At 39.9% G+C, this 19,122-nt stretch overlaps 1 protein-coding gene across 12 annotated transcripts in view; it reads left to right on the plus strand.

Moving 5' to 3' along the window:
• Positions 1 to 18,881, plus strand: part of Elavl2 (ELAV like RNA binding protein 2) — a 124,776-nt gene extending 105,895 nt beyond the window's left edge. For 10 of the 12 annotated variants that reach the window (XM_032902034.1, XM_032901990.1, XM_032902049.1 and 7 more), the window contains 4 exons: positions 5,830 to 5,983; positions 8,960 to 9,185; positions 15,485 to 15,523; positions 16,089 to 18,881. In XM_032902034.1, coding sequence (XP_032757925.1) covers positions 5,830 to 5,983; positions 8,960 to 9,185; positions 15,485 to 15,523; positions 16,089 to 16,419 — 750 coding nt within the window. In that variant the 3' untranslated portion in view covers positions 16,420 to 18,881. The remainder of the gene's footprint in view (positions 1 to 5,829; positions 5,984 to 8,959; positions 9,186 to 15,484; positions 15,524 to 16,088) is intronic. The other 2 variants (XM_032902027.1, XM_032902041.1) reach the window with 1 other exon arrangement.
• The last annotated feature ends 241 nt before the right edge of the window (positions 18,882 to 19,122 follow it).

Raw genomic sequence — 19,122 nt, forward strand, 5'->3', positions numbered from 1 at the left:
TGAATTTTTGCATTCCAGATCAGATTTGTGGTTTGTCCTACCCTTTAAAAAATTACAAACTCGGGTTGGGGATTTGGCTCAGCGGTAGAGCGCTTGCCTAGCAACCGCAAGGCCCTGGGTTCGGTCCCCAGCTCCGAAAAAAAAAAAAAATTACAAACTCCAAGTTAGTCGATGATGATCGTATACCTGTCTTCACCACAACAAATATTGATACCAATATATGCAAAGTTATTATAGTGGTTATTTCCTTATTTCAAGGAGTTATGTCATCAGCAAGACAGGATGATAGTAGGCATGCCCTGTTTCTGCCCAAATTTAAGAGCAGCACAGTCAGTGCACTGTAGGTACAGGCAGAGTCCTGGGATTCAGACTACAGTGGACAGGACTGGCAAACATTGCTTTGTGGAGTAGTAAAATAGATACCTGCAAGAAGTTGGAAATGATGAAACAGTTAGAGCAGCAGCTTTCATTTAACAGAGCGGAGCAGGGGAGCAGGGAGCCTAGGGAAACTGTAGGTTATTTGAATTTATATAGAAAAAGTAGACAGTGCCCTGAGCATAAAGGTCCAAGAAATGTTAGGTTCTCTAAAAGCCACAGGAAGCGCTCCAGGCATTTTAAACAGAGAATAGCACCATCAAAAGTATTCCATGGTATCTCTGAACTCAGCTGAATTCAAGCAAAACTTGAAATTCTATTGCCACCCCCCACCCCGTAGTAGTGTTTTCTAATTTTTGTATCTTGGAATATTAAAGTATAACTTTCATAAGCCTTTTGCTAGAAGAGATTGCTTCCCTTGGCCCCATCGTCTTTGCTGGAGCCAATCTTTATTCTGCCCTGTTCTTTCACCTTCTCGTTTGCCACCCATGGGAAAGTATGTCTATCCTGAAAAGGTAATCTAGAACTATGATGTACGTGGGGCTAGATGTGTTCCCAGATATGCTCCTGGTAGTTTTGCATGTAGAAGCTGATCAAAGCACACCTCTCCTTCCCTTCGGGTCCATTTTAAGGTCTCGGAATCCTTTTCAGAGGCCGAATCCTCAGTGTGTATTCTGAGACACTCAGCAGGACGCTGTGCAGCAGCCAACTGTGGAGCCATGAAGCTGTGGTGGGACCTTTGCCTCCACTTAGTATACTGAGAGCCAACTTGCATTTAGTGGTAGTCACTTTTTCAGAGAGTTACAATTCGGCTTCTTTTGCTTTATGATATGAATAGCAATTAACTTGGAGTGTAAATGGGCATAATTATGACCTTTTCCACTCTTTTAAGTTAGAAGAAATTGAATTAGGCTTTTAAAAATGTCTAAAGTGGCAAGTATTTTAATTTCTGAGATTAATGTTTATAGTTCTGGGTCAGGACTTGACAAATGATAAAAGTTGTTCATTGGTGATCTTGTCAGTGGGTGAATTTTCAGATGTTTATAGTTTATAAAGAAACTGATTGCTTTGTTCATTTGTGGATCATACCACTTTAATCTGTCAGTATTAAAATCACTATTTCTGATTTTCCCATTGGTGAGTCAGTGACAGGGCAGTAGTACTTTTGGACAGATTCATTTCAGATGGACTTCTGTAGAATGCCATAATGTTCTAAGATATTAAGCTTCACCTTTAATGAAATACCAGTTCTTACCCATAAGATAGTAAAAGTTTCTTTTAATTTTGTGTATTTTGATTAACTTCTTTTGATAGCACACTGCTAGTATACATGTTACTCATCCTTGCATGTTTAATGTGTAATTAGTTTTAGCTCATGATGAAGAAATGGGTTTTTAATTACAAAGAATATAGTGTATTTCTGATTACTCCATTTTTGAGACCTAATTACTTTGGTAAGCTTGTTTTGGCTTTTTGTTTGTGTTTTCTCTGGCCAGTGTAATCTCCTTTGTGAGGAGCACATTGGGAAAGCCATCGGCTAGAGGGTCTCTTTGCCTGCTGCTCCTCCCTCCTCCTTCCCTCAAGAAGCCTCAGTATTGTCGTTGTGGTTTATTATATCACTTGTAGGCTTGTGAGAACTCCAGAATAAGCCTGAGTTTTAAACTGCTGTCTTGGAAGCAGACTGGTGTTCAGTTTTTGTACTCCCTGTATCATCTTTAAATATTTAAATTGCAGACGCTCTGGCTGCCTCTTAAATTAGATCCTTCACTTAGTAGTTTTGACATTTCATAACCTTGCTCCTCAGGCATTAAATATTCACCTGTTTAAATGGCAGTGAAAATTTAAAATACAAACCCACATATTAATCCAATGAGTGTAGATTGGGGATCAGCTCTCATTTATTGAAGGAAGAAGCTATTGGCCTCACCAAGACACATACTACAGATTCATTGTATTGAACTATTTATACAGAATTGGTCATATAAAGAAAACTCTATTGAGGGAATTTAGTTGTAAAGACCCACAAGGGTATTTAACACTTTGAGAATGTGTTCCCACATCTTCAGTCTCACTGTGGTTTTCTAAGTGAGTATTGATTGATGCAAGGCATCCATAGAGCTCCAAATTCACAGCAAAATCAGAGTGGCGATCATTGCTGATAATTACTAGGTAGAGAGATTGGACTGGTAACTGATTTAAATCCCAAGGTGATTGTCCTCATCCCTCTGTAAGTCTTCCCAGTGTGGTCTAAAGTGTACTTTGTATTTATAATCCTCTAAGATTAAAGAACTGTCTGCCTTTTCTTGGAAGGCAGGATGTTGTTGACAGTGATATCCCTGACCAAGCAGAAGAAGTGGGGAGTGGGGGGAGGGGTACTTTAATTCCAAGAAACTTACAGACATAGGATTCAACCTGGGGCATTATGGGAGAAGAGTCAGCACAATGCCCCTTGTTACACTTCTTGGAAATTCATAGGGGTAGTGTTCTTTATTTCTATGAATTAGAGTGTAATAAAATTTATTTTAATTATGATATGCAGTTTCTACAGTTATTCCCAACTAGTGACCACTATTTTTAGGGAAAGGTACTTTGAAATATATTAATGCATGTGACATAAAATAACTGGTTTAGTGATATCTTTTCTGCTCCTTTCTTAGTTTGCATGTGAGCTTTAAGAAACAGGCTAGCGTTAGTTAAAAATTCTGAACTCTTACAACAAGTGAAGTGACAAGCTAGTTTCCATACTGTGATAATGTGGAAAGAAAGCTGACCAGGAGAAAAGGGCAGGGAGCCAGGGAGATCAGTTGGTAAATCCAGAACTCAGCACCAGCTGTGCATGGCCTTAGGCATGGGATTTGTCTTATCTTTACCTCTTCTGTTGGCCATAATCTATTTTTTATTTGTGTATCCTGCCTGCCTTATAAGATAGTCAAAGGCACAGAAAGAAAACTCTATTTGATTATGCTTTATAACTGGTAAAAACCTAAGCCTGAGTGCAGCTTTATTGTTAAACAGTGCTTGTTACCAGTTCTTTGACAGCATTATAGGGATACGCCCTTTTAGCGTGACTAGGAGATAAAGAATGTGAATTTAAATTTGTGTATTAAACTTGGTATGGATGTTCAAACCTCTCAAACCAAGCATCCATAAGGCCAAGGCAGGAGGATTTCCCTAAGTCTGAGGCCAGCCTGGACTCTATAGTGAGTCGCAGGCCAGCTTGCACTAAAGAGTGAAGTCCTATCTCAAAAGCCAAACCAAACAATGACAAAAGCAAGCAAACTCACAAAAGAATGGATATTGAGGGGAGGGCAGCTGATCCCAGTGTGCTTTCAGTTTTTACATAATCACTAAATATAAGCCCTTTATTCTAAATATATTTCAGGGTAACTTAAAACACCTCACCCACACATGTCTGAAATGTACAAAGCAGTGAATGTCACTGCATGAGTAAATGACTCTGGAAAGCTGAGATGGACTCAGTTACTCTAAACTTGATTATTTAGGTCTTTTTGGATATACTTGGATGCACGTAGAGGTGAATAATATTTATAACACGGCCACCCTAATTTTTAGACTCTTAAAATGCCATGCACATTAAAAAGTACTTATTTATTCCTAAGAACAACTTTTAAAAGGTAAAATCATGTAGCTTGTGTAGTATAAGAGGATTAGAGACTTTGTCTCAAGATAACAGGGTAACAAAGTGAACCTAGTTTTGAACCCAGGCTCACTGATTGGAGAATTGTCACCTTTCATCACTGTGACACTCCCTGCCTTATGCTAAGCTGGAGCCTCTCCTTGCTTTACCACTCACTGAGAAGGCATAAATGCTTACGCTTGCCCTGTAGCCCGTGGTGAGTGGCTCTCTCACAAAGAGCACTTCAGTTCCATAGTCTAGAGCAGAGTGACTGCGGACCGGCTCCCTGCTACAGAAATAAAGCCGTGAAATCCTCAATATGGAAGTGGGCCAAGTGCCGGATTGTAGAGCTTCCTTAGACGATTGCAAATCAGTCTAGAAAAGAGCCTTGGTATTCATGTATTCTCACCACTAGATTCAAACATACTTCAGGGTCTGTGGTGTCATAGGTACAGAAGTCCCAAGGCTATATTTTTGCTTACATTATTTTGATTACTTGAATTTTTCCTCTTTTTTTTTTTAATTTTGTATTTATAAGTCTTCATTACAAAGTAGCTAGGTATAAAGAGAAAAGAGTGTATGTGAATATATTTTCTTTGCTACTGTCCCAGATTCTTTTATAGAGAACAGGACAGTGTAATGTGACTTTCAAGTAAGCCCTTGGAACAGCATCTGTATTTCCAGCTGTTAGTGAACAAACTGATTAAAATGAAGGCAAGAGTATTATAAGCCCTGTTGGGGTAAGGGTAAAAGATACCAAGAACTTCATAAATTAATATAAAACCTGGCCAGGGTTCTCTTTTTCTTTCCTAGAAATGTTGTTTAGAAACGAAAAAAAAAATGGTTGAAGCTTTTTTAAAATAGTAGTTTTGATAAAAGACTCTAAATTGTATTAGTAAACCTGAATAAAGGTGGTAACTACTAGGTAACTGGCTAGGCAGAAGTAATCATACTATGCTAGTGTTAACAAGTCAATCCCAGAGTTGGAAGTTTTGATTACTTTCAATAAACATGTAGAAAACAGGCTGGGTTACAAAATTTCTGTCCATGCGTTGGCCAGTCCTGAGGAGATCATGGGTAAATCAAAGGGAACATGGGACTCTGTTTATATTTGTGAGCTTTTTGTTCATTGCTCAGTTTTGTTTGGGAGAGAGAGAGAACAAACAGAGAACTTGAAGTTGGGTGAGTATGGGGAGGGGATCTGGGAAGAATTGGGAGAAGGGAAGGAATATGATGAAAATTAAAAAAAAAAGCTAAAGGAGACTTTTTTAAAAAGAGCATTAGCTAGCATGTGAAGACAGTGAGACACTTGGGATATGGAGAAGGTGGTTATGGACTGTGATTCCTTTCTGTATGTAAATCTCCAGTAGTTCATGGGAGAGTGGCATTGACATAAATGAGACAAAGTCTTTCCCTGATAAGAGCTACATGTTGGTAAATGGATGCTACCATGTCCAGAGATTTAGAGGATAGAAAACAAGTCATAAAAATGTGCCTGCTGAGTTCACTTGGAATGATTGCACCCCAATCTCTTGTCTCTCTGTTGCTTCCACTGAGGACAACTTACTTCTGTTAGCGTGCAGTGCCGTGTATGCCAATGGTCTGGGTCAAGACCTCACAGGGACCAGAGAAGTGGATCTTCTCTCCTCCTCACACAAGGAAATGGCATTTCTTCTTTTCTGAACCCCCGACCCTCAGTGAACCAACAGCACCCTTGTATTAAGGCAGTGCTTGCTGTCTACCCTGTCTGGAGCAGTCGTGGAGGTTTCTGAAAGGAGTGCATATACCAGTGTGCTTAACCTTATTCCCCTTTTCAGGTTTCCTATGCTCGTCCAAGTTCAGCTTCTATCAGAGATGCAAACTTATATGTCAGTGGTCTTCCAAAAACCATGACCCAGAAGGAGCTGGAGCAGCTGTTTTCACAGTATGGGCGCATCATTACTTCTCGGATTCTTGTCGACCAGGTCACTGGTAAGTAGGCCGTGCTTCTGGACAGTCTTGTGCTCCCTGACGGGCAGATTGGGAAATATTCTGTCTCCTCACACAGCAGTCTTGCCTCTAGAACACATCAAAGGTATATGTGGGCCAGAAAATGCAATTTTCTGCTGGAATTGTTCATAAATATGCATGGACAGAAATAGATTGTGGAGTGGAGTGAGCGAGCTTGAGTCATTTCCACCCTGAAGGTGCAGGTTTGAAGCCTGTTTCATGGCTTGTAATAAATTTATAGATGCTATAATCTTCATTTTCAAGCCTCTGTGTGAAAAAAGCCCCTATCCCCCTTATAAACAATCTTATTTTTGTGAAAAGCAAAATTTACTGCAGCAGTGTGCAGCTGGTTCTCTGAGCAAGGATGAGTCTGAATCCACGCTGGTAATTGCTGTGAAGGCAGTTTTCCGGGGCTGTGCCGTGCCGTGGAGGCATATGTAAGAGGATGGAATTTTGAGTGGTAGCAATTTGTTTTATGCCTAATGTAACTTTGACCAAATGAAATGAGAGTAAGATGTTCGTTAGAACTTTGTATGGAAGGACTGTTTCTTCAACACTGTTAGCTAAGGGAAAGCTGCTGATGTGGGTTGGTTACAGATTTTTAACATAAGATACACAGACTTTTTTCTATTATAAAAGCAATACTTGTCCTTTTCAGAACGTTTTAAAACTGAGGAAACATGGACTGGCGGGAGCAGAAAGTTACCTGGGGTGCCTTAATTCCAAGCTGCCCATAGTGCAATACTGTGTATTACAAGTGTGAATTTTTGTAAAGAGAGGAGCAGATTAACTCTAGAATAAAAGCAGGCCACATTTTTAATCTTGAAGTGGAGATCAGTTCAGTTGTTGTGAATTTGAGCAGAGCAGTGTAGGCTTTTCCATTCTGTGTTGTTAATTGCCTTCACAGGAAGTGCTTTTCATAGACTTCTGGCGAGAGAAGCAGCAGTGTACACACTTCCTGAGAGAGTGGCCTGTAGATCGTGCTGCTGTGAGAAAGTCTGAGAGCACATAAGACTGTACAGGCTGCAGGAACTATCCTGTCACCCTCCTGATGCATTCTGCACACTGGTGTATTGCACACGCTGTTTGTTAATGGAGCAAAATAGAAACCCAAGCGTAGCAAATCAAACAATTTATTCTAAGCAACAGAATTACCTCTGTGTTATAGCGTTATTTTTTGTTTTGTTTTGTTTTTTTTTAAAGATTTTGGTTCTTGATGAGAGCAGACTTCATATGTAACAGGAAAATCATGTCACTTCCCATTAATGAAGGCAGGTGATAGGTGAACAGACTCTGTTTCCTGAGTATGGCCTACCAGCAGCCTGTTGGAACTTCGTTAGAACTACAAATCCTGGGGTCCTACCCCAAAGTACTCAATTCTGAGGATAGACATTTTTACACCTCCCCTTTCCTACACACTTTAAGTAGCCCCACTTGTGTGGATGCCAGTTTTAAAACTGTGCTTTCCTAGTGGAGCAGCCAAGAATTTTAGTATTTTATTTTCATTTGCTCTGTGTGTACATGTTTTGTTTTGTCCCCCCCGGCCCTTTCTTTTTTCTCTTTTTCTTCTTCTTCTTTTTTTATTTATTTATTTTTTGAACCCGTGACCAGGCTGCCAAGCTGGCATCCCACACGTGTAGCAAACTTCTTCAGCCTGCTGCGTAGTTGGAAAGTTAGTTCTCAGTAGGAGCTTGTAGACAGATGAAAGGAAAGGATATGTTTGTAGTCAGTTCTTCTTTATACTTAAACTTTCAAGACAAATGTACCCTTTTCCTGAATTGGAAGGAGTGAAGCTCAGCGGCCTGGGTGTCGACCGTGGTGGATGGCGTGTTGTGTGGCTTTGGTAGAAAAAGTGAAGTGGCAGCACACATGGAGACACAGTACCTTATCTACCTTAGAAAAGTCCGAGCCTTACCCAGGTTCAATTGTAAGATAAACGGACCACTGTAAGGTGATCGCCCATTTCTTTTTGAGGGTGCTCTAAGTCATGATGGTCTAGGTCTCCCCAGCAGCCCCTCCTCTCTTCATTGGCCCACTCTGAATTATCTATACTTTCCTACCTACTAGTCCAGAGCGTGGTCCTGGGAGAGCCTGGGTGCTTGCCAAGAAGGCATTTCTCCACGGCTGCCTACCTTGTGTTGACCAGCTGTGATGGTCTGCTCACCTGCCTGTGCCACTTACATGCAATGAATGGAGATCCATGCTGCTGTTTCAATTCAGAAACCTGGAAAGGCCTTGTTCATGCCCTGTTTTGCCATTGTCAAAGAACAGAGAGGGAATGAAAGGCCTTCCATGCTTAAGAGGAATGTTGGAGACGCCAGGAAGTTTGCAGTTCTATTGATTTAACTTTTAGTCCCTGCTGCATTACTTCTGTAAGATAGTTAAAGGGAAGAATGGGAGAGCTTCAGAGGCCAGGAAGACCCTCTTCAGACTCTGTTTTCTTGAGAGAACTTCATGCTATATGATATGATTATGACAAATATGTTACTTAGAATTTTAGTTGAGCTATATATGCTCTCTAGTGTTTCTTTGCATTTGCCTATTTTTGTTCTTATTCCGAGGAAGGGGCTGCCTGTATGATAGCACGATTCGAAAAGTGGTACTTGAGGACGAAGTTAGTGTTACTGTAGAGAGTGAACAGGAGGCAGGAAAGAATTAGGGGAAGAAAGCATGGACTTATGTACTCCGTATTTTATTGGTTTCTTGACAAGCACATGTAGATAGTGAGACCTCACGTTGTCTAGATTATTGCCTGCATTTTAAAAACGTGGAAAAATTGAGATTCTAAGTTGAATTGCTAAGGTACAATTTTCTTCCTGATGTGATATTTTTTTTTGTGGCAAATGTTATATTTGGGTGAAAAGATGTTAATGAGAAGGAAAAATTAATTTATCCTTTCTTCTCTTCTTCCCCTCTCCTGCTCCCTCTTTCCCAAATCTTTACTTAAATCTACCTTAGGCATATCAAGGGGTGTAGGGTTTATTCGATTTGACAAGCGGATTGAGGCAGAAGAAGCTATCAAAGGCCTAAATGGCCAGAAACCTCCTGGTGCCACAGAGCCAATCACTGTAAAGTTTGCTAATAATCCAAGCCAAAAAACCAATCAGGCCATCCTTTCCCAGCTGTACCAGTCTCCAAACAGAAGGTACCCAGGACCGCTAGCTCAGCAAGCGCAGCGCTTTAGGTAAGTCTGGCCTCGTTCTCGGGCCCAGCTACTGAACTGCAGGAGAACGTGCAGGTTTACACAAGCAATTGTATCAATAAGGTCTCTGCTCTGAGTTTGTCTCTATTGTTCTTTTCTGTCGTCTTTTTTTCTTTTTCTTTAATGGGCACAGAGAAAACATACTTGGGGAAAGAGCAGCTTTTGCTGTGACTGAGGGCAATTAACTGTAAGAACAGTTCTCCTCCAGTAGTGATTCTGCCTTCGAGAGACAGTTGGCAAAGTGTAGAGTCACTTGTGATGCACAATTTGGGTGGAGACGTGACTCACGTCTAGTGGGTAGGGTCCAGGGATATGTTAAGCATCCTGAGGCATACAAGAAACCCAGCAGCCACAGGTTACTGGGCCCAAAGCACAGTGGGAGAAACACCAGGCCTGCAGACTGAAGTCTCATGTGCTGTTTTCTTTTTATTGCTCTTTTCTTGCAAAGAATTTATTTTTTTTTTGTTTGAGTTGTCAAATAGAGCTCTTTCAGTTAGCTTTGTCTTATAATATAGGCATTGTTAAAGATAAATGACTGGTATGAATGCCGTGAGTTTCTTCAAGTGGGTTTCTCTCCCCTTTTTGTCGTGTCTTACAGTTTAGAGGGTGACAAACTTTAGCTCTAATGGTTCAGAGAGGAAATCTATTAAAATTTCTGGGTCATGGCTTTTGCAACTGTGTCTCCCTTTTGTCCTTACCATCTCCTCCTCCTCTCCTCCTCCTCCTCTTCCTCCTCTTCCTCCTCCTCCTCTTCCTCCTCCTCCTCCTCCTCCTCTTCTCCCTCCTCCTCCTCCTCCTCCTCCTCCTCCTCTCCTCTTCTCCTCCTCCTCTTCTTTCTTTCTTTTCAGCTCTTTAAACATTTAAAAGTCATTAGCTGCTATGTCATACAGAAAGTAGTGTCAGTCTGGATTCTGCCTCTGGGTGGTAATTCACTGATGCATTAACCGTCAGAAGTAGCTGTATTACTGATGGGCATAAATAATCCACGTTCTCAACTTATCTATTTGTTGCATAACAAGAGCAAGTTGAGGTTCAGTTAAGAACAGTGAATGTCTGGTGTTATGAATGAGTCACCCAGTTTTTATTTACCACTGGTAAATCATACCAGGTAGTATGGTGTAGCTATAAGTACATGTAAATATATATTCTTTCTTTTCTAAGACCAAATAGTTAATTACCAAAACACATAATCATAAACTTAGTATGCTAGAGGAATTAACTTACATGTCTCCTAGGCTTGGTCACATACATTTTCCCCATTAGTATAATAGAGTATAGAAAAGGAATTTTTAAAAATCAGCTTAAAATATCTCCATCTAAAAGCAGTTAAGTATGTTACTTAAGTGTGAAAAGAAGTTTCTGTTAATGCCAGGTTGAATAGCTACTTAAGCTGCCATTCACTTGGAGAACTATGCCATTGTCAAAGACCGTATTGATAATGATGACCAGCTCTCTGGTTCATTGAGTCCAGCTGCTGTAATTTTGGGAGAAAAATACATTGAGGAAAACAAAATGTGTGTCACCTTTGACCTTGGTAACAAGCAGTGGCAACTGAATGAGAGGCAAGGCACATGAGCTACTGGATTATTTCCTTCTGCAGAAAGAACTCTCAGAGCACCCTTCTCAGCGCCACATGCACGCCCTTGCTCTGACGCCTTTCTTTCTAACTTCATTCACTTGTTGCTCCTTCTGAATATAGTGCAGTTGAGCCCCAGAGAACCTCAGCTGTGTTCTGAGTCACCCTGTCCAGTTAGCTCTAGAGGCTGATGGAAGAAAGCTCTATTGTCGTGCATTGTTGCTTGGTATGTTCAATTAAAACTGTAGTTTTGTTTGCTGGTTGCCATTTATTAGAGCAGTGCTCCTAGATTCTCAAGACTATGTCAGAGGACCTGTAGACAGCGTTAAGAGTCCTGGTCTCTGGACAGCATGTGTTGGATATTGGGTACCACAGCTTCCTCACTGAGTCTTCCTTTCCCTCTTTACATGCCCATGCCCTTTATTTTTGATGAGGTAAAGTTTACCAAGGTTGTCACCATGATTAAATTTAAAACCTTTATCTTCAGTCCATCCTATATTACAAAAAGTTTTGATAGTATATATTATCATTACTTCTGAGATCCTTTGGCCCTTACAGGGGAAAACAAAACAAACAAACAAACAAACAAAAAAACAAACCAAACATTGTAAAAGAAGGGCATAAGGAACATTAGTTGAAAGGAAAGCCCAGCATTAGTAAGTAAGAATATGGAGGTTTGCCCTTGGAGTCACAGCAGCTGTGAAGGCTGAGACAGGAAGATCAGTTAAAATTACTTTTCTTATTGCACGAAGTTTACATCAAGGAGCCCTGAGAAGTAGCTACTGCCAGCCTGCCCAGTGACGGCAAAACGAAGCAGTCAGGTTCCCAGTAGGGAAGATTCCTCTTTCCTGGGATTCTTAAGTGTTTTCTTACTCACCTCACTGCTCAGCCCTACCTCTGCTTGGTCTAAGTGGTAAAATGTAAATTGCTAGGGATTGTGGTTGATAGAGACTGGGAGTGAGAAAAATGAGTCTTAATTTCTATAGTGCAAATATATCTTATTGTGTGACTGGTGTTTTTAAAAAGTATCTTTAATTTGGCAGCCATTGCCTTGAATTTCTTTTCATTTTATTGAATAAAAGTTTATCTTTGTAAGCTTATAATACACTTGAGTTAAGGATGTGAAGGTTTTGTTGGCCTCTTGATCTTTTCTGTAGCTAAGGTGTTAACTCCCCACAGTTATTTCTTCATAGTATTTGTTTTAATGCCTTTGCCACTTCCCAGCATGGATTTTAGAAAGTTCATTGTGTTATTTTTATGTTATGGTGGTACTTTGGCAGCTGAGAGAGACGGGAGAATACATGTTATATACTGATGAAAGGACTTGCAGTATTCATGAAGATTAAAAAATAAGATTTCCTGTAATAAGGATTAACTTTAAAAGTGGGCTTTTGAGGTTTATGGCTCAGTCTGTATTGATGATTCGAATTGAACATGAACACTGCTAATCTGATGGGCTAGTTGAAGCGTTTATAGTGTGCAAACTAAGGCAGACTCTTTACTGGGGGGCATGATGCAATTTCAGTCCCTTAAGAACACTCTTAGTATAGGATAGCCAGATTAAACTGTAAACCAAAATTCCTCATCTGTTCGTGTGAAATAAATTTCACTTTATTGAGTGTGACCTAGGCGATGACTGTGTCTGCCTCTGCGAGTCTGTGCATTTTTGAAGAGCCTCTGCAGTCGGCAGCTGGGTCGAGCTTCAGGCATGATGCTGGTTGCACTGGCTTGAGTCCATGTTGGAAGGCACAGATGTCAAGCCTCATGAATACTTGTCACATTCATAGAAGATGTGATTGGATAAGGGGACATATTGATGAGCTTATATTGCTTAACTTTAAGCCAACTGTTGCTCCATGCTCTGGAGAGGTTTGTTAATTTTTCCATAGTACAGAAAATTGTGTTTTCTTATTTGTTTTCTTTTTCACATATTATGTCTGACTTCAATTGATTTTTAAAAAATTTCCTTTCCAATATGGATTGTTCCCTAATCTACCAGCTGAATAGCTTAAAAACTAGGCATATACTTTAGTTTTATGCTGTATTTGTAAACATCTTATTTTGAAATGGAAGTGTTCTAACTATTAAAAATGTTGCCTAGTAACAGTCTAAGTTGCATTATCCTGGTGATAGGAAAGGTTACCAAATGTCTTTGCTGTGCACTTGTATATTCACGTGGTTTGTACTTTAGACTGAATTCTAATCAAATATACATAGGATGAAGAGGAAATATATACTCTATCAAGTATAGTTATATACTGATATATTTATTTATAAATGTTAACATTTATCACTTTGAAAGTTTTGACTTCATGTAAGATATGCTGAATTGACTTGCTTCTATCTTCCTGATGTGGTTTCTGTGAGAAGTAGAGGAAATAACTGGTTTGTGTTTTCTTGAATTCTCACTGGATCCTCTTCAACTCCGTTTCCCTTCTCTTGGAAACCTTTCTATAAGTACAGGATGTCTTCATTGAAGCTAAGCTAATCTATCTTATCTTCCAGATCCATGTAATATGTTACTTGTGAATTGAATTGTATGCCAGCTAAAGCTTGGGTGGGAGCGGGCATTAGTCACCCTCTAAGGAAAGCTCAGCCTTCCTCAGGACAGCGTGTGATACCATAGAGTGGACACGGATACTGCTGCAGTCCAGATGTTAAATATAATTTAAGAACATCTAGTTTTAAATAGCAAAGCACACATGCAGTTGGCTCCTTAACATTGACTCCTGTGGAGAGGAGCACACTGCATGCGTGTGGCTCCGAGTTACTGCTGCTAGCCTGGGCTCCTCTTGGATGTAGTGACTTTCAGTTTTAGGTGACTTTGTATGAAAGTTGTCCTGAAGCTGTGGGACACAGGGAGAGGTGTGACGGCTCTGCCAGGGACAGTATGACATTCTCTCCTACAGCTACAGTTTACAACTTGCTGCCTGCTGCTGGACCAAGGCTGCTTGATGTCCATCTTTAAATTCCAAAGGGACACATAAATGCGTGGCAGTGATAGCCAGGGAAATGGGGGTCAGCTCCCTGTGGTCGCACAGCTGCCATGTTCACACAGGACTATTTCCTGGAGCAGTGTTCCACTCCTTTGCTGATTGGGGAGGAGAAAGGGAAAAGTGTAGAAAACTTGGTTTAAATCCGCCAGGACTGAGTCTCCCTAAGCCTGGGAGATGAAGGAGGTCAGAGAACTATATAAGACTCTACAGTGGAGCCAACTCCACGGCTCACTGAAGGTCTTCAAAGGCCTAGCTGCAAACGTCCCAGATACCCTGAGGATTATAGGATGGGATAGAATTGGGAACTCCCTTGGTGCTTATAATTCACTGCCATGACAGGTTTGGTTTCCGTCCTATCCTAAAAAGTCACATTTTAGGGAAATTCTGTCTGCAGTTTCATTGCTCTCCTAAGTGGAGGGTGGAGGGGAATGCAACTTCTGAATTTTGTCCTTTAATCACTTTGAACAGATACTTCAGCACCTTCATGTGTCCTCCAGGTCCCGTTTGTCAAATGCATTCCATAGCCATCATTCCAGACATTCGATGAAATTTTCTGTATCAGATCACCTTTTGATTGGTGTTGCAAATTTGTGTTCATTTTTCTTCCTGGTTTTGAAGCCCTGGTTTTGTATTTAAAGGCACCTTTACCCACCTTCACTCTGCAGAACACAGAGTCCCCGACATGCTGCACTCTTCACGCCTGCTCTGTGCTTCGCGTGTGCAAATATTCTCACCCAGTCAGCTCTCTGGGTACTTTCCATCCTACATTAAGTGCTGGATGATAATTTTGGTAGCCTTTGCTTTTACATAATCACCAGGTATGTGTCATAAAGCCGCAGTGCGTGGGCTAAGTAGTGCCTTTGAGAAGATCATGGGATGCAATGTGGCAGACCCCATTGATGAAGGAAGATCTGGTGTCAATGTGATTTGTTCTCTTGCCTTACACTTTGCGTGAGAGCAGCTCAGCACTTCCCTTTCGGTTTTTTCAGAGCACATAAATGCCCAGTGGAGACTAAGATTAGAGACAACATTGTTCCATGTCCTGGAGACCAGAAGGAACACGTTAGCCTTTATAAATTGAGAGGAGTTGCTTTTCTTATGTGCATGCCTCTGTGTTAGGGTTGGACACAAAAAGCTGATACCCACCTACCTTCCAAAATACTTAGCTTTTCACAGATATTAAAAGACACTGATGAAGCAGGATGGCCAAGTTTATCCATGAACAATGTAGTTGTACATCTTTGTAAATCTATGTCTTTCACTTTAAAAGGTCAAACTCCCCGGAAGAACTAGCTCTGTGGGTTTAGGCTAGCTGGTTAAACCTAGTGTGCTTCAGTAGCCCCAGGAGCCAATAGGATTGTAAAAAAGTCAAAGTGGAAGTTTGTGAAGTGGTCAGTCCCAGTTTCCCTTTCAGAACTTGTCTGGTGGGAAGTCAGAGGTCACCTGTTCTGGCTCCCTCACATGCTGCTTGTGGATGTTTCCTCAGACGACCGTTTTTCCTCTGCTGCACTGACCTTGTAGAGATAGCCAGTGTTCTATGACAGTGGGTGCCCATTCTCTCAGGAATGGTAAAAGACCTAGTGTTTTGAGACATCAAATACATATTTTGCACAAGTATCCCCATGGAAGGTGGCAGTAATGAGCCTAGCTTTCGTGAACCGAAAGGGGGAAAATTAAACACTGAAGTCTGCTAAATGTGTGTTTTGCAGGTTGGACAATCTGCTCAATATGGCTTATGGAGTGAAGAGGTAATGCCATAGGTTCACAATACCCATGACCCCCTCCCACAACTGACTGATTTGATTTCTTTGATTTGGGGAGCAATATTTCCACCTTCATAAATTTGTGTTGGGTTTTCTTTTGCATGAGTAGCCTACTGTAAAGTTGCTTTTGAAGTGCATTGGACTCCTGGAATATCTTTGTACCACTGAATGCCATCCAGTCTTTTAAAGTCATTTCAGGTTGCATTGCAACATTGTAGCATGTTTCTGTTATGTGTTGGTTTCCTCCCTTCTCCATCTTCATGAAGCCGAGTTTTAGATTTTTTTTTCTTTTTTTCCCACTGCTTAATTTGTTATTTTGTGCAGCAGATAATGATCATTTCATAATCTATCAGTACCTGGATTGTCTGTCTGTTACTGCAAGCTACAGATAGAGCCTCGTTGATACATCAAGTAGCTGTGTATATTGGTTGGGAAAGCGGAATTGCTAAAATTTGGGAAAAGAGAAAAGAACTTATACTCATTGCTGTAACCAATCTGTGTTCCTTGTATGTGTGTGTATGTGTGTATGTCTGTTTCCTGTTTTGTTTAGTAGGTTTTCACCAATGACGATTGATGGAATGACCAGTCTGGCTGGAATTAATATTCCTGGGCACCCTGGAACAGGCTGGTGCATATTTGTGTACAACCTGGCACCTGATGCAGACGAAAGTATCCTGTGGCAAATGTTTGGGCCTTTTGGAGCTGTCACCAACGTGAAGGTCATCCGTGACTTTAACACCAATAAATGCAAAGGTTTTGGATTTGTGACTATGACAAACTATGATGAGGCTGCCATGGCGATAGCTAGCCTCAATGGATACCGTCTGGGAGACAGAGTACTGCAGGTCTCCTTTAAGACAAACAAAACGCACAAAGCCTAATGAGCTCCTGTCCTCAGTCCATTTATATATGAAAACTATACAACACAAGCAAGTTAAGAGAAACTTTATACATTAGTAAATGTCTTTGTAAGTCAGTGTTGAGATGGGGATAAATGACTACTTAGCATCCTAAGAAATATGTGAGATTTTTTATTGCTAGTATTTGAATTAAAACTTCTTAAATATCTTTTATGTTTGAATATGGACAAGAGGTACAGGGTTTTTACCTGTCACATTGCATTCTATTGCCTTCTTTGAAGAAGGTGGACCTTTTAAAGTGTTTCAGCTAAGGGAAGACATTTCTTTTCTTTTTACATAACCGCCTTGAGCCTGTGAGTAAGTACTGAGGCTTTGTGTTGTAGCTCTTCAGTTGGCTGTCTTTCCCACCTCCTTGGCTTTCCTTCTCTTTCTCCTCCTTATTGTTTTTGTTTTTTTTTTTTCTTTCCATTCTCTAATTAGCTTTGTGTTTGGTTTACATTTAAAGCATTGCTGTTATGTCTCAGAAAAGTATTTTGAAGTTTACATTTTTATTTATGAAGTTACAAACAGTATTTATTTTGTAATTCTGATTTGGGCTGGGGCAGGGGGGGCGACATTATAAACGCTTATTGTAAGAATACTGGAGAACTTTTCGTAAAGCAGTACCTTGCCAAAGAGATAAGAGCCTCTTTGATGTGGGTTTAAAAAAAGCATCTATTTTTATAAAAAAGAAAATTTGGAGAAACTTTTTACTGGTCCTGGAACAAATATTTTGACTTGAATACTTTGAGAAATCTCTTCATATGACACCTAGTGAGCTTTTAAAATTTACCAGGAAATTTGCAACGGTTGGAAAATTTAGAAAGATTTATGATGTAGAAAAATACTTTTGAGATCTTTGTATGAGAGGAATTGAGTCAGTGAGGGAACACTGCTGGTTTCATTTTCGTAATCACCAGTGGGGCGTCTGATCATCCTGGTTGTTATGTGATAGATGGCTCACATTGATTTGTGATTTTGAAACAAATAAAAAAATTTACAAAAGAATATATAAGAGCAGGCAAGAAATTTAAATTACCAAGAGATGGGGGAAAATCTGTTCTTCCTAAAGAAATCCCTTCAGATAGAGCTCATGGTGTTTAGTGATGTACTTGCAGTATCGTTTGAAGAATTGTTTTGTCTTAAGGAAGATGAGATGTTGCACACGTTTGGATTGCAGCAAGTCAGCAAAGGCGACCTGAGTTGGATATATTTGAAGGCATTTTGAGAGTTACGTTTAAGGCTAACACCTGAGCTTTGTGTGATGTAAATAAGACCTTGTGTTTATGAACCTTTCAGCTAATTTTATTTTTTTCCCTTACATATCAAGTGATGTTCAGGTTTTGAATGTTTTGTATCAGTTTTTTTCTTTGTAAATGGCATTAACATTGTTACCTGAGGTCTTGCTTATTCACTTCTGTTGTCCTGAGGACTTGAATTTACAGTGCATCAGATTCGTTGGCTAATTCTGTCTGTAGATAGTCTAGCTTCAGCTGTTTATGGTGATGCTACATTTTCGTTTATAAATATGTTTGTGGTAAAAAAAAGAAAAATGAGTATAACCATAGGTTTTGAACAAATTTCCTTACATTTTTCATACAAAATCATAAATATCTGTATGCTATTGAAATTTAACTTTGTATGATGCTTAAACCACTATTTGGGGAAATAATAAAATAAGTCTTTACCATGTATGAAAGAAATTTTAAAAAATACAAAATATTTTCTGATTAGCATCTAGCTTATAATAAATTTTCAAAAAAGCTGAAGGCACCTGTTGCCTTCATCAGGATGCACTGAGAACTATATAGTTACGTCCTGCGTTTTGTATAAACTGAGATGCTCATATGCTTCCCCTTAGAACAGGCAATGTGCTATGCATAACATAGTTGTACATTATCTTTGCAGTTGCTTTGAGTTTTATTTTTTATTATTTAAAACTGTAGTTATAAAACTTTTCAGTATAGTGCAGTACCTATACCGTGAGGCGCGTGCTGAAGTGAACAAGCGAGTTTTCATGCTGACCCACTCAATGCTACTCGGAACTCAATTGGCTTAGCACTTTCTCATATCCTTAGGTGCATTTAGATTGTCAGTTAACCTGCGTTAAAAATAAAATAAAATACATGTATATATTAAAAAAATAAGGTTTCCCTTGTGGGAAAACAGCAGCTACACGCTTCTTTCCTGTACTACTGTAGCAAACCAAGGCATTGATGAGAGGGCATGCAAATTGTGCTTCACTTTACAGTGTTTATCAGAGCACTTAATAAAATGTAAGGCTGGTATTTATTTGAAGTTGTACAGTATGACTTAATTCCCATCTGTTGGAATAGAAAATATATTCTGTTGAGTATTTAAGAGGCTGTACATGTTTTCTTTTGTGTTTGGGTTCTTTGTGCTTTTTCATGTTCGGTACATCAATAAACAAAGTTGAAGGGAAAGACCTGTGCTGTATCTTTAAACACATCTGGATTGTGGGGCACCTATACTCAGTCTAGTTCCAAAAAACAAATAAAAAGACCCTTACCCTCTTCAGTTAAAAGAGGTGTTCTCAGAGCTCTAGTTGAGAGCTGTGCTGTCTAAAGGAATCCAGAAGGCAAGTTAACTGAAGGGAGAATGTGAAGGCAAGGGGGAAGAAAAAACAAACAAAAAACCCAACAACAAAACACCAAACCCCCTAAA

Source organism: Rattus rattus, chromosome 1 (assembly GCF_011064425.1).
Source record: "Rattus rattus isolate New Zealand chromosome 1, Rrattus_CSIRO_v1, whole genome shotgun sequence".
Classification (NCBI taxonomy): domain Eukaryota; kingdom Metazoa; phylum Chordata; class Mammalia; order Rodentia; family Muridae; genus Rattus; species Rattus rattus.